The 13367-nt window shown below is 47.8% G+C and overlaps 1 protein-coding gene across 2 annotated transcripts in view; it reads left to right on the top strand.

Moving 5' to 3' along the window:
- LOC109476569 (mucin-19-like) overlaps positions 1 to 13158 on the top strand; it is a 23861-nt gene extending 10703 nt beyond the window's left edge. For both annotated transcript variants that reach the window (XM_019777565.1, XM_019777557.1), the window contains 11 exons: positions 1278 to 1379; positions 1790 to 1908; positions 2216 to 2415; positions 5982 to 7543; positions 7715 to 7834; positions 8074 to 8283; positions 8541 to 8696; positions 9342 to 9539; positions 10473 to 10667; positions 11463 to 11524; positions 11663 to 13158. In XM_019777565.1, the coding sequence (XP_019633124.1) occupies positions 1278 to 1379; positions 1790 to 1908; positions 2216 to 2415; positions 5982 to 7543; positions 7715 to 7834; positions 8074 to 8283; positions 8541 to 8696; positions 9342 to 9539; positions 10473 to 10667; positions 11463 to 11524; positions 11663 to 11948 (3210 nt within the window). In that variant the 3' untranslated portion in view covers positions 11949 to 13158. The remainder of the gene's footprint in view (positions 1 to 1277; positions 1380 to 1789; positions 1909 to 2215; positions 2416 to 5981; positions 7544 to 7714; positions 7835 to 8073; positions 8284 to 8540; positions 8697 to 9341; positions 9540 to 10472; positions 10668 to 11462; positions 11525 to 11662) is intronic.
- The last annotated feature ends 209 nt before the right edge of the window (positions 13159 to 13367 follow it).

The following is a 13367-nucleotide window of genomic DNA, read 5'->3' as shown; positions in this document are numbered from 1 at the left end:
TGGTACAAATGCGCGTGTGCAGTGTGGTGCATTGTGGGTAATATGTCAAAGTCGAAGGCCCTTATCTGAATGGTTACAAGTTCAAAATAATAAACCGGCTTATAACAAGGCCGCAGGATTCCTCGCGATGTCAACATCATCTGGTTGCTTCTTGTTGAACAGGCGATCTGGGACAAGAAAACTTTAAAAGTACGAGCCGGGCTTGTTGTATACTCGAAGTGTAACACTGGCCCTGAGTGAAAGGAGCTTTCCGTACCAAATTTATCCCTGAATAGACTGTACATCCCCCTTTTATTAGTGTTAAGTTTAACAAAGGGAATGTTCGCCCAAGTCGGTATTTCTAAAACCAGTCCGTTGTGTGAGCTTCAGAGCTAAATGAGCCGTAGAATAGGGAACCACCATCCTCCATTGTCTGGCGCAGTAGTGGCCCATCGGGCCCGCAAACAGGGTGTACAATGGGCCACTGATGCGGGCGGCTATGGGTATCATGTTCAGCCAGTGGGAGAAGGCATGCTCAGGTGTTAGGCAAACATCGTCTACATAGAGCCGTCTTTCCAGAAGCTTATAGGTCACGGTTAAGCTGGCATTGAAACGACGCGTCAACACCGTGCGACTTATTGGCAAACTCTCCTCTGAAGTGATGGCAAATATCCTCACTTTAACGCGTTAGATAGGACATGTTTATGGTGACGCTTTCCAGGAGAAAACAATAGTATAGCATGTGATTATTCTGCAAGGATTCTAGAAATCCATCAAGAGTTTTTTTGTAGTTTTCCAGGCATGCGTATGCAAGAAATACGGAATCGTGTGTGTAAGCCTTTAGTATACAGATTTCAAGTGTAAAACAAGTGGGATAGCCAAATTAGATTCCGGCGCCATTTCAATAATTTTTATTTGCCTAACTAGTAGAGATTGACGTGACTGCAACTCGATTTCAGAACACAAAGCTTGAGATTGGCGTCCTCGGAGTGCAGGGAGAGCTGCAGCGGTACATCACCGGGAGCGAAGGGGTAGGAGTCGGTCGCCCCTCCCAACATGGCGGCATTGTAGTGGCGCAGGGGAACCATAACAGACTTTTCACCTTAAACATTACTAACTGCATCCCTAAACTCCATCCCTGTACCACTGTACAAGAAACCTTTTGCACAAGTTTCGGGGGTGAAAGGACGACAAGGTCAACCCTGTTTGTCATGTTCAGAACTTGGTAATAGGATTATAAACTTGGTTGTTTATTACTAAAGAATTGGTGTAAAGATGAGCGTATTGTTGCTTCCCAGAATGCACAGCTGCAGGCGGAAGTACACCAGGTTTCCCACAATGCCAGCACGGAAGTGACGCAGTATGTGTCGATGCTGGAAAAGAGGGAGGTCGAATTAGAGGTGAGGTAAACGACATGAACGCATGGCAGTGGACAAAAGCTTTCGTCGTGACCCCTGCTTAAGAATTGCATTTAACACATGATATCGCTCAGAGTCAAAGAAAATGAAATTGAAAGTTCAAGGAAAAACTATCGACAATGTCTATTTTTCAGGCCGGGTGTAGAAACGTTTGAACCATTGGCCAAATAGGTACTGGATCTAACTATGAGCAGTCACTAAGCTGGTGTGTTACGCCGAAAGGCGGTTATACCGGCTATACAGATACAGATACTAGGTCATTCTTGACCTTCGCAGTTCTTCGCAACTTTCTCCTACCATAACCTAAGGGTAGCAGCCAATAGGCAAAAGAGTAAGCACTATAGCTTTACTGTTAACAACCCCTCACGGATACCTCCCGTTCCCATGCCTAGACTCTCCACCGCAGCCTGGAGGAGCAGCGGGAGGAGTACCAGAAGCTGATGCACATGAAGCTGGACCTGGAGCTGGCCCTTCAGCACCATGGACTGGAGTACACCACCATACAATACGAGTCAGTTTCCTCATTACGTTTTTCTTTGAGGGTTTGCATGCGGATACTGAACTAAGTTGGGGTGGTATAGGTGACTATGGTATTAACTGGCAGCGAACGTTGTTTTTGAAGTCTTGTGGGTTGATTTTGAGAGGGAAACTGTTGCTGTAAAAAGACGTAGAGACTGGTGTTCGGACGGTATGATGATGTGAGGTAAAACAGAACCTATGGTAATTTCACAATTGATTAATTTTGCATTAATTTGGATCAAATCGTAAGGCATCAAAGTTCCTCTATATATAAATTGATTTTTTTTCTTGCCTTCCAGTATGCATGACTGGTCTCCGTCCCACCGCAAATCATCAACTCCGAAGGGCACACCCATCCGTCGCCGCCCCCTCCGTGAAATGGACCATTCCTACAAGAAGCGGAAGACCGAGCACCCCTCGTCTGCAGACGGTTCCTTCCTGACCGATGAGGCTGCTTATGTCTCTGCTGAAGGCGGGGGTTCTGCTAGCTTCGCTACTGGTGAGGGGCGCGCTACGCAAGCTCTAACAAGCCGCCATGCTGCTAAAGCTGACAGCTTATCCCGGAGTTTCGGAACCATTGGTTTTGGAAATCAGGGTTTTGCGACCCAGGGTTTCGAAAATCAGGGTTTCGAATTACAAACTAGCCCTGTTGGTGTGGGTGCGGGTCATGCTACAGGGACCCATGCGGGTTCTGCTACTGCTGTGGGAATATCCCAAGGTTTGAATCCCCAGGCTAGCCCTGCTGACGTGAGTGTGGGTGTTATTGGTGTGGGTGAGGCTACAGAGACCCATGCGGGTTCAGCTGCTTTCTCCCAGGGATTCGTGAAAGCTAGTCCAGCTGGTATGGGTATGGGTGTGAGTGTGGGTCATGCTACAGAAACCCATCTGGGTTTTGTTCCAGACACAGATTCATCCCCAGCAGCTGGTGCCGGTCATGCTACACACAACCACGCGGTTCCTCCTGGCGCTAGTCCCGCAGGCCTAGCCCAGACCCCTACTGCCCATTCCAATATTGCTCATGCAAGCACCGGTATGACCTCTACTATCGACGGTCGTACTGGTATCTCTGTGGCTGGGACGGTGGTTGTACACCAAGCTGACAGCATCACCGTTTCTCCCACGGGTCAGCCTGTAGAATCCCCCGTCTCGCCGACGTCTGCCCTCCCTCCTGCTGCTATAGTCTCGGCACATCCGCTTGTTAGTCCACAGCGAGTTTTGTTGCCAACTGGGGAATATGTGGTGGTGGACTCGAGCTCTGGTGGTGCGAGCACCACAATTGGCGGCACCCATACTCCTGGTGCCACTGGTACCCCTGCTGTCACTGGTACCTCTACTGTCATTGGTACCCTTGCTGTCACTGGTACCCCTGCTGTCATTGGTACCGCTGCTGTCACTTGTACCCCTGCTGTCATTGGTACCCCTGCTGTCACTGGTACCCCTGCTGCCATTGGTACCCCTGCTGTCACTGGTACCCCTGCTGTCATTGGTACCGCTGCTGTCATTGGTACCGCTGCTGTCACTGGTACCCTTGCTGTCATTGGTACCCCTGCTGTCACTGATAACCCTGCTGTCATTGGTAACCCTGCTGTCACTGGTACCCCTACTGCCATTGGTGCAAAGGTAGCAACACCTGAACTTTCTGGTCCGCAACGCGTACTTCTTCCATCCGGTGAATATGTGGTGGTGGGTTCTACTGGAAAAAATACCACTCTTACAGACAGTGTCAGTGCTACTACTTCTGCTGTACCTTCCGCTGTTGCGGGTGACGTTGGAAAAGTCCCCATTCCCGAGCTTGTCGGTCCAAAGCGAGTACTGATGCCTTCTGGTGAATACGTGGTGGTGGATTCCAGTGGGGGAAGTGCATGTTCCTTTAGCGGCTCCACGATTACAAATGTATCCAGCACTGCTTCTGCTGCTTCAGGCTCTGATGAGGGTGAAGTTGAAAAGGTAGTGGTATCTGGCCCGCAACGTGTGCTCCTGCCCTCTGGTGAATACATGGTGGTAGATTCTACTGGTAAACGTAACGCGGTCGTCTCTAGTGCTACTGCTGATACTGGTACCACCGGCGGAGAGTCTCCTATTGGTGGTGGTACTGGTACCATCGGTGAAGGTACCCCTGTTGCTGTTGGTACCGCCAACATTGGTGAAGGTACTTCTGTTGCCATTGGTACCGTCAACATTGGTGAAGGTACACCTGTTGGTGCTTGCACTTCTTCCACAGGCGAAGTGATTTATGGTACTGGTACCACTTCCATCACGGGTGTTCCTCCAGTTGGTACTGGTGCCACTGTCGATTCCGTAACTCTTGTGGGACAGGTAGAAAGTGTACCAGTACCTGACCTGAGTGGTCCAGAACGTATTGTTATCCCATCTGGAGAATATATAATATCGTCTCCAGGTGGAAGTACTGATGCTGTTGATGGTACCAGTACCACTGTACATGTAGTTTCCGCTCACACACCCTCTCATGATCTTGGTCACCCTGTCACAGCTTCAAATGTCGCGCAGTCCTCCCAAAGCCCGCAAGTTGGCACTGTTATCCTTGGCTCTGCTCCTCATGGGAGCGACACAGCATCTTACACTGGTGAAGGTTATGGTGTCATAAGCGTCACGAAAGTTGTTGCTGCATCTGGTGAGTACGTGGTGGCTGGTGGAGATCTAGGCAGAAAAGCCGATGAAACAACAAGCGGCAAAGCGGGATCGCTTGGCGGGGCTATTATAGGAGATGGAGAAGGAACCAGAATCGCTGCTGCTGCAACTGCAACAGTAGACGGTGCGGGAGTACAGCAGAGCTTCAGTGGTGGTAAGCAGGGTAGTTATAGTACGATAAGAACAGGGGATAGCTTGGTTGAAGCACGGCAGGTTAGCGGCGTGTCGCCTCCTACTGTTTCAGAATCTGCTATTGAATGCATGTCGACCCTATCTAACGCGCATAGCGCTAGTAGCATAAGCCATGATACAAGCAACTCTGATAAAGTCACGGAAAAGAACCGTGAAACCCCAGGCACTGATGATGCAACAACCCCTTTTGGTGGCCAATCAGGCGTTCCCGCCGGTGCTACGGACAAGGAGCTTGTCGGTGAGTCCTTTAGCAGTAAAGTTGCTAATGTAGGTAGCTATGTTGCTGTAGACGACAACAAAAATGTAAGCGCGGCTGTTATAAGCACTTTCGATGAGGAAGCTGTAAGTGGAAATCGTTCGGTGTCGCTAGAAGGTGCTTATTATCAGGGGGTTTCCTTGGAGAGGGCCGTCCAAGCGGCCACTGCCTGCGTCCATCTCGCCGCTGTGGCTAAAGCCGGGGCTAGAAGCTTGATCCTCAGGTCTGATGACGAGGATACCGACACTGGCGACCAGGTGCCACCGGCAGAGGTGAACGATGACCTAGTGGAACCAACCCCAACAGCACAATTCCCTGCGCCGGGCGGAACATTGACTCTAACCGAGGTTTCAACCGACGTCACGTCCAGGTCACACTTCGTAGATATGTCAACCGACGTCATAACGACAACTATCGTCCAGCCTGTTGGCAGTGACGTGTACAGTTGTGACACTAATGACTTCACCGAAGATGCAGATGAATGCGAAGAGCTAGCAGAGGACAAATTTCCTGATTGTAACACTCACTCCAGTCATTCTCATGAATTATCACCACCTAATACTGCAACCACATCTCCCGGTAAATTCGTAAGTGGTATGTCAGTAAATGAAACAAATAAGTTTGGTGGCATATCAGCTTTCAGGCTCTGGAACATCAGTTTGGATCTTTCTGGCATAGTCTCCTGTCGGTGGCGCCAGACTCTTATCGCTGATACACAAGGCTTTAGTTTGCTAAATGTAACTAAAAGTGTCCATACGAAGTATAGTCGGTAGGACAATGTGGGAGACTTATCTGTTTGTATCAATTGTTCATATGATGAAAATCGAGAGTGTATGATACTTTTTATTTACATAAAAGCTATGTAAGCGTTGGAAAACTTATCAGTTCTATTGTAAAATCATATATCACCCAGCAGAAGATGGATATAGAAATCTTAATAAGAATTTCCCCTTTGTCCTTTCTCACAGAATCTGATGGACGACAGTCAGGATGCATCATCACCGAAACCTACACCATGGATGAAAACATGTCACAGCAGCAAACAAGACGCAGTCAAATCAATGGATCAGCGGGAGGTGGCAGCGACGGTCAGCTGGCCATGGCCGAAGCTCGTGCTGTTGATGCTCCTGAGTTATCCGGCCCGAGACGAGTCCTGACAGCTGCCGGTGAGTACGTCGTGGCATCCGCAACCTCCACGGTCCGTCACGGAGGCGACAAAGGCGACACGACCATGGAGAGGACGGACTTCTACGGAGGTTCTGATTCAAGTCATCATGCAACTACCCAAGCAGCAGACCGCCCTGGTCTATCCGGCCCAAAACGCATCCTTACCGCTTCGAGAGAGTATGCCGTAGTAACGTCTTCAGAAGACCAGACGACAACGACGGTCACAACCGAGAACCGCCCTTGTCTGTCCGGTCCGAAACGCGCCCTGACAGGAGAATACATGATGACGACATCGGAAGAACAGACGACGACTTCAGCAGTCTCCGCCGAGGATCACCCTGGTCTTTCCGGTCCAAAACGGGTTCTCACCGCTTCAGGAGAGTATGTCATTGCAAAATCTTCGAAAGAACAGATGACGACTGCATCGGTAACAGCCGTGGACCGGTCCGGTCTTTCTGGTCCAAAACGCGTCCTTACACCATCTGGAGAATATGTCCTTTTAACAAAGTCTTCGGAAGAGCAAACAGCAACTACGACCACCCAAGCCGAAGACCACCCTGGTCTGTCCGGTCCAAAGCGCGTTCTTACACCTTCAGGAGAGTATGTTGTTGTAACAGAGTCTTCAGAAGAGCAAACAAAAACTACGACCACCAAATCCAAGGACCGCCCTGGCCTGTCCGGCCCGAAGCGCGTGCTCACCTCTTCAGGAGAGTATGTAGTAGTAACAGAGTCTTCGGAAGAGCAAACAACAACTACGAGCGCCCAAGCCGAGGACCGCCCTGGTCTGTCGGGTCCGAGGCACGTCCTGACGGCCTCAGGGGAGCACGTGACGATGGCAACGGAAGGGCAGACCACGACGACTACAACGGTGCAAGCCGAAGACCACTCTGGTCTTTCCGGTCCAAAACGTGTCCTTACGCCTTCAGGACAGTATGTCGTTGTGACGGAATCTTCGGAAGAGCAGAAAACAACTACCATAGAAGGCACTGAAGACATTCCTGGTCTCGCCGGTCCGAGACGCGTCCTAACAGCGTCTGGGGAGTACGTGGTGGTGACGTCATCTTCTGAACACCAGACAACAACTACAACCGAGGAAGGCTTGAGCATTGAAAAAGTGACACACGGAGCTGGTAGTCACGATGGCGGTCCAGGAAGCTATCTGAAGACGGATGAAGTCGACGCGTCAGGTGGGCACGTCGTTGAGTCCTCGACCACAGAACAGCGGGTGGGCGAGAGTGGTGGAAGGTCGGAGAGGTACTCGGTCGATGTCACAGAGACGACAACGAAACGCCGGTCGAAAGGAGGTACCGGGCACGCAGAAGGTTCAACAACATCCTACGGTCTACACCAGGAAACCCAAACGGTTAGTCTTCCCAATCTTTCACATGATTAACTGTGTTGTGCTTGTAATAGGCGTGTTTGGCACTTGTTCCGATTACTATGCCTCAGATTGTATGATTGGCTGGGTGATGACAATGACATATGGCTAGTTCCTTCTGATGTAGCCAAGATCTCACAAATGTTTCCCTTTCAGGGGAACCTTCAGGTAGATGGCAGTCGTGGTATGGACTATAAAAAGAACAAGAGAGTGCTTGGGAATGTGCAGTTGGATGTGACAAACTGGAGTACCGTTAGTTCTGTGTGTAACGAAAAGGTGGTCTATCTGGTCTATCTCATCTATGTGATTGTAGCTTCAGTTTTGCGATGTATGGTACAATAGAAGAAAAAATGATAGAAATTCATCAAACTCCGGTGGATTTCGGATTACCTGTAACGCTTTTCTCGTTTATTTATTGAATTGCATGATTGATTTCGAATGAGTTCTGATACATGATAGCAGTTTTAAGCTTTTGCCATATCCAGATGCCACAAATCTAATCTTATCTTCATTAGACTGGTGACTTGGCAGACAATGGCCGAGCGAGCGATGACGTAGCCCCTAGTGACGTAGGAACAAGCGGGGTTGGAACTACTAAAGTCTGTCTAACAGATGTGACAGGAAGCAGAGAAGATAGCGTGGTATCTGTGACTATAAAGACCGACAGGGATGCACAAGGGGAGAACATTCATCAGGGGAACATCGTCACAACACACAATCTAGGGGTACCAACTACCTAATGTGCACTGCGTAGGGTCTTCGGTAGTCTTACTATCTGGGCAACAGAGGTGTAAGGGCTTATATATTGGTGAGATATCACTCCATCCAAGCATCTTTCTATGCCTTTGGAAGGGAGTACCACTTCTGCAAAGTTAGAGCTTCTGAGAAGCTTTTGAGAGCAATTACGCATGTGGTGGTACGGGTATAGGCACAGCCATTACGCAGTTAAGAGATAATCTTCATCCTTACTTTACTGTCGTAGAGAGAACCTCCGTCGACAAGTGATTTTGACGAGAGAGGCACGTCTGGGCGAGAAATCGTCGAGGACAGAACAACAGTGGGAGCATCTTCGTCTTCTGGTAACACACAGATGGGCGTACACATGTGGGGGAAGCTTCCCACCACGCAAACACACAGGGTAACTTTGTCCGTTTTACAGTTCCGCTGAGTGGTGTGCTGGTGGAGAGGATTCTCAGCCGGGGATTATGTTCTCTCTGATTCTCAGATGACATTTGATGGTGGCACAGGGGTGTAGGAATTGGTGGTTGTCGACATCGCGTATTGGTATTGAGAGTTCAGTACAACGCATTTATGTATTCATGTAGTGTGCACATTGGCACTTTTTTCCTGACGTTTGTTTTCTTTACAAAATCTGGTGGTGGTAGCAAATCTAAGGGCATGCGTGGAGGTGACCGGTGGACGGACCTGCGCGTAGCTAGTAAGCGAATCAAGCTCTTCCGAACCCGATACTTCACTGCAAACCCTGCCAAAGGCCTACAATATGAATCGAATACATTCCTTGGTTGGCCATATCGTTGCCTATCTTTTGCAGTTTCCGTAGATGTCTGGTGACCATGGTGGTTCCTGTCTCTTGCAGTGTGCATAGTGTGTCCTTAAAGTTAAAGGAGGTGAGGAGGCAGAGTTTCCTTTGATGCAAACGCTGTATAATTGTGTTGGTGGCTCGGTTCCAGGTTTATATCTTGCAAGAGAAAAGGTTCCCAATCCTTCCCCTAGAAAGCTTTAGCTATACTTTAGTGGTATCAGACGGAATTATTCTTTTCAGGTTGAAGACACGCCGAATGCTTCTCCCACAAAATCCGGCTGGTGGCGCAGTTTCTGGCTACGATCAACAGGCACGACAACCAGCCTGCCCTCCCAGTCAGTACAAGAGGACACGATGTCACACCGCGCCTCCTGGTTTCAGCAAATGGAGCCCAGCTTCTGGGGCAAATCCGTCAGCAGAAAGGAGAACACGTGCATGGTAATATGAACTTGTAATAGACAGGCTTTCGCTGAGATCACTGGCGCTCTTGAGGTTTCTAGGTTTTGTTGTGGGAAAGTGTCTGGCTTTACCATGTTGGAGGAGCAGACGCACGCCTGAAGTTTCCAAATATTTCCTTCAGGTGGTGATAGTTCCCACACTGTCGTGGTGAATCGTCTGGGAAGTTACTGGTGACTCGAAAGGGACAACGTGGTTGCAATTTTTCCCTTAGAAGTTGAAGGTCCTTCACCAAATTTTGCTGATACGTGATATTTTGCTGCTTCCATGTCACATCACAGAGTCACAACACTGCTGAGCACACCGTCCAGGCGAGCTGGTGGAGACGTCTGCTGAGAGGAGGCGGTATTGCCGCGTCGATGACTCAATATACGCACAACACAGCCAGGCAGATGTCAACACTGAGGTGTCCATGATCGTTTCGCCCTTTGGGTTCCTCTAGCCGCTTGTTGGTCGTTAACTGTAGCTCCGGTGGGGTGCCTTTCCAAAGGTTTTAGGTGAATAAAGATGGAAAGACAGCAGAACAGCAGCCATTCCGCCCTCTGTTAGCAAACTGCATAAGGCCAGTTTACGCAAAGTTCAACCTTCTTCTGTCGGTTGTAGAGGTTTGTAGATGGCCTTTATAGTGTGCAGTATCTGTTTTGCTTGGGATTCAGGGTTTTCAAGTAGTTGAAACCGGTGCTTGTGGAAATTGGGAATTCTATAACCCTTTTCTTTCGTTTCCAGAAACAGGAGCGTTGTTTGCTTTGTTCTTGAATAATGCCTTTGTACACTAATGAAAAGTTCTTTGGTTTACAGATTGACCATTTCAAGTCGGTAAAGATCTCGTCAGTTTGACGATCCAACATCGCATTGCCCTTGGCTGGCAAGGCATTATTAATTAGTTCGTAATGTTTTAGACGACATTGTTTTCAGGATCAGGATGAGCTAGATGCATCGTCTGCGAAATCCGGCTGGTGGCGCTTTTTCCGTCGACAATCTACAACGTCAACGATAAAACATTCCTCCCAGTGTGTCCAACCCGACGTGACGTCACACGGCGAGTCCGGGATGCGGCAACTGGCATCCTACTCCTGGGGAAAATCCGTCAGGCGAGAAACCACGCTGACGGTAATTTCTTTTGGACGTTCTGATTGCCTAGGTTGCTGTCTATGCCCTCTTTGACGTTTGCACAGCTATGGGGAGCTATGATACTGTTTCCTATTGTCGATGGGCTTCATATATGTTTCCTGCTGCTGCTACTACTGCTTTTTCTTCATTTATATGTGCAAAACCTCATAAGGCTGTAAGCACAGTGAGTGAGGGCGCATTTCGTAGTTCTCAACGAGAGTTCAGCGCTTCTAACGCAACAGCACCTGGTTACACCAAGGACGTGTATCTCCTTAGTTACACCTAACCATTGCACATTTAACTGTAAGCATTGTTAATAGTTATCCTATGAGAATGGCTGCTCGTGTGTATCTGCTGCTTCTGTTCGTGTGACACTTCCGCCAATGCCTTTCTAGTTTGCTTCGCCGGTCAATTGCATCCGGTACATGCTTACGCGCCTGTGCTTCATGCTAGTGCATCGTGTTGTTGCATTTTCCGTTCATGACTGCTGGTGTCGTATGTTCCACTGATCTTAGCGCTTTGATTGGCACACGTGTTACAGCATATAACTTGCTATAGCTGCTCCTTTTGGTGACACTTAGAAGACTCTGGCATCCCTCAAGCATGTACAAAAGAGGTTTGAGTCCGCTACTATACTGGTGATCATGGTCATCTCCATTTGGGTTGACCTTCTCTCGCCACGAAGAAGAACCTTTGCTGTAGCACCATTCTATGGATGTCTATACGTAGACGACCTGCGTGGTTTCCATGCAGATGATTTCCTTAAAAACTAATTTCTTATGTCTTTTATTACAGCGTGGCGTTGACGAGACCGACACAACGGCGGTGTCTACTCCAGGCGTCACTATAACCGGAAGGTAGGTCTTTCGACAATAGTCAGTTATAGTAAATAAATGATTCAACAAAATGGAAATCAGTTAACGTCCACGAAAAAAACTCAATGTCATTGTGAAAAACATCAATGATTCTCAAATTCTTCTATTATTCACTTCCAGTAGCGTTAAAAGTGGCAACAAAACAAGGTTGAAAGAAGATGCCTACCTCGTCGAGGGAAGCAGGAAGACCTCCCAGGCCTGCTTCGCGCGGATTTGCCGCCTGTGCGTCTGGCTGCTCCCGCTGCTCTTCCTCCTCCTCCTCCTCTTCTTCCTCCTGTCCTCGCTGTTTCCTGGTGGGATGATGGGGATGCTCCTGGGCTGGGAGAGAGGCAGTTGTCACCTGCAGAACAGCTTCCGCCAGTCCTGGCGCTTCATGCTCAAGCACAGGAGCCCCCCTCCCATCTAATCACGTGTGGGGCACGTGGTCATCACGTGCTTACATCCTTATCACGCGAGGACCACATTGCCGTCACATACTCACGTCCTGACCACTGTAGATCACATGGTCATCACGTTCCTACATCGTGATCATTTGAAAGGTAGTTGGTGATTATGAAATGGCGATATGCTTTAGTATAGACCAGACAGCTTACAAAATATACTCAATTAACAATTGTGTAAACTGTAAAACGAACCAGTTGCTTGTGATCACACTGAAACAGTTTCAGTTTATTATTTAGCATCTCAGATCTAGATGGTGACCAATACTTCCCTAAAATTAACGTCAAATATGAGAAAGTTTATAAGACACTTCCACTATACCTTGCATTGGATCTTGCATGTAATGGATTACACAGTGTCCAAAATCGGATGTACAATGGGGCGAAATCAGCAACCATTCTGTTCTCTTTCATCATCTGTCGTGCTTTCATGCAGTCATCTATGGGCATGTTGTTTTCCCCGGTGCCTCCTCCAGACCAAAGGTCATTCTAGACACAGTGTACACGATATTTTATTATTATTATTATTATTAATAGGTGCAGGTATGCTACGGCCAAGATAAAAGCATGAAATGAGATTTTTTTCTATGCAATGCTTTGGTAGGTCTTCCAGATGTAGAACATACAGGATTAAAGCAAAATATAAGCATTGTATGCAGGTATTATATGTAAATTTGCTAAGAGCCTTAAAGATATAGCCAATAAGTATATTTGCATGCGCATATGAGCTAGTGACCATTGCAGTCGGAACTTGGACCAAATATGTATGAGAAGTGCAGTACAGTAAGTCAGTACGTGGAATAAGGTGTTTTAGTCGTGATAGTATTTATCATACATGTATTTGTATTTGTATTCGAAAAATATTTGTTTTCAAAGAAGGCTAAAGGTACATCCATTGTTTACTCTTCATATATGTTTATGTTTAAAAAACGCCCACTAGCTCAGCTATTATCAGTGTACGTGCGAATGTACTTAAGCTTTAGCTTAGCGTTTTGATGAAAACCATACCAGATCGTAAAAAGCAGCACATCTATGGTGACTGGGCGAAAACAAATTAATGAATATGCTATCAGTACCTCTTCTATTGGTGCAATATTTATCTGTATTTTCAGCCGAGCAGGCGTTGTATTTGGGTGCCCTGAAGCGTTTTTGTTGGTGAGTAAAACTGAGAAATGAGTTTTTTGTGTGTTGTTTTTTTCCTGATATATTCTTCTCTTTACATACTTGCACTAAGCTGTCACATGTTAGGAACGGTTGTTCAAGGCCGATAGGTGACCAGAAACTAGCCCATAACATCGGATATTTAGCAAGACTTGATGTAGGGCTGTTTGCAATATTTCTGATCGCTTCAGGAAAGTTGTGTTTGGGTCAGTCCGGGATAATTA

Source organism: Branchiostoma belcheri, unplaced genomic scaffold (genome assembly GCF_001625305.1).
Source record: "Branchiostoma belcheri isolate BF01 breed outbred unplaced genomic scaffold, Haploidv18h27 scaffold104, whole genome shotgun sequence".
Lineage (NCBI taxonomy): Eukaryota > Metazoa > Chordata > Leptocardii > Amphioxiformes > Branchiostomatidae > Branchiostoma > Branchiostoma belcheri.
This window is presented reverse-complemented; position numbering and strand designations above follow the sequence as displayed.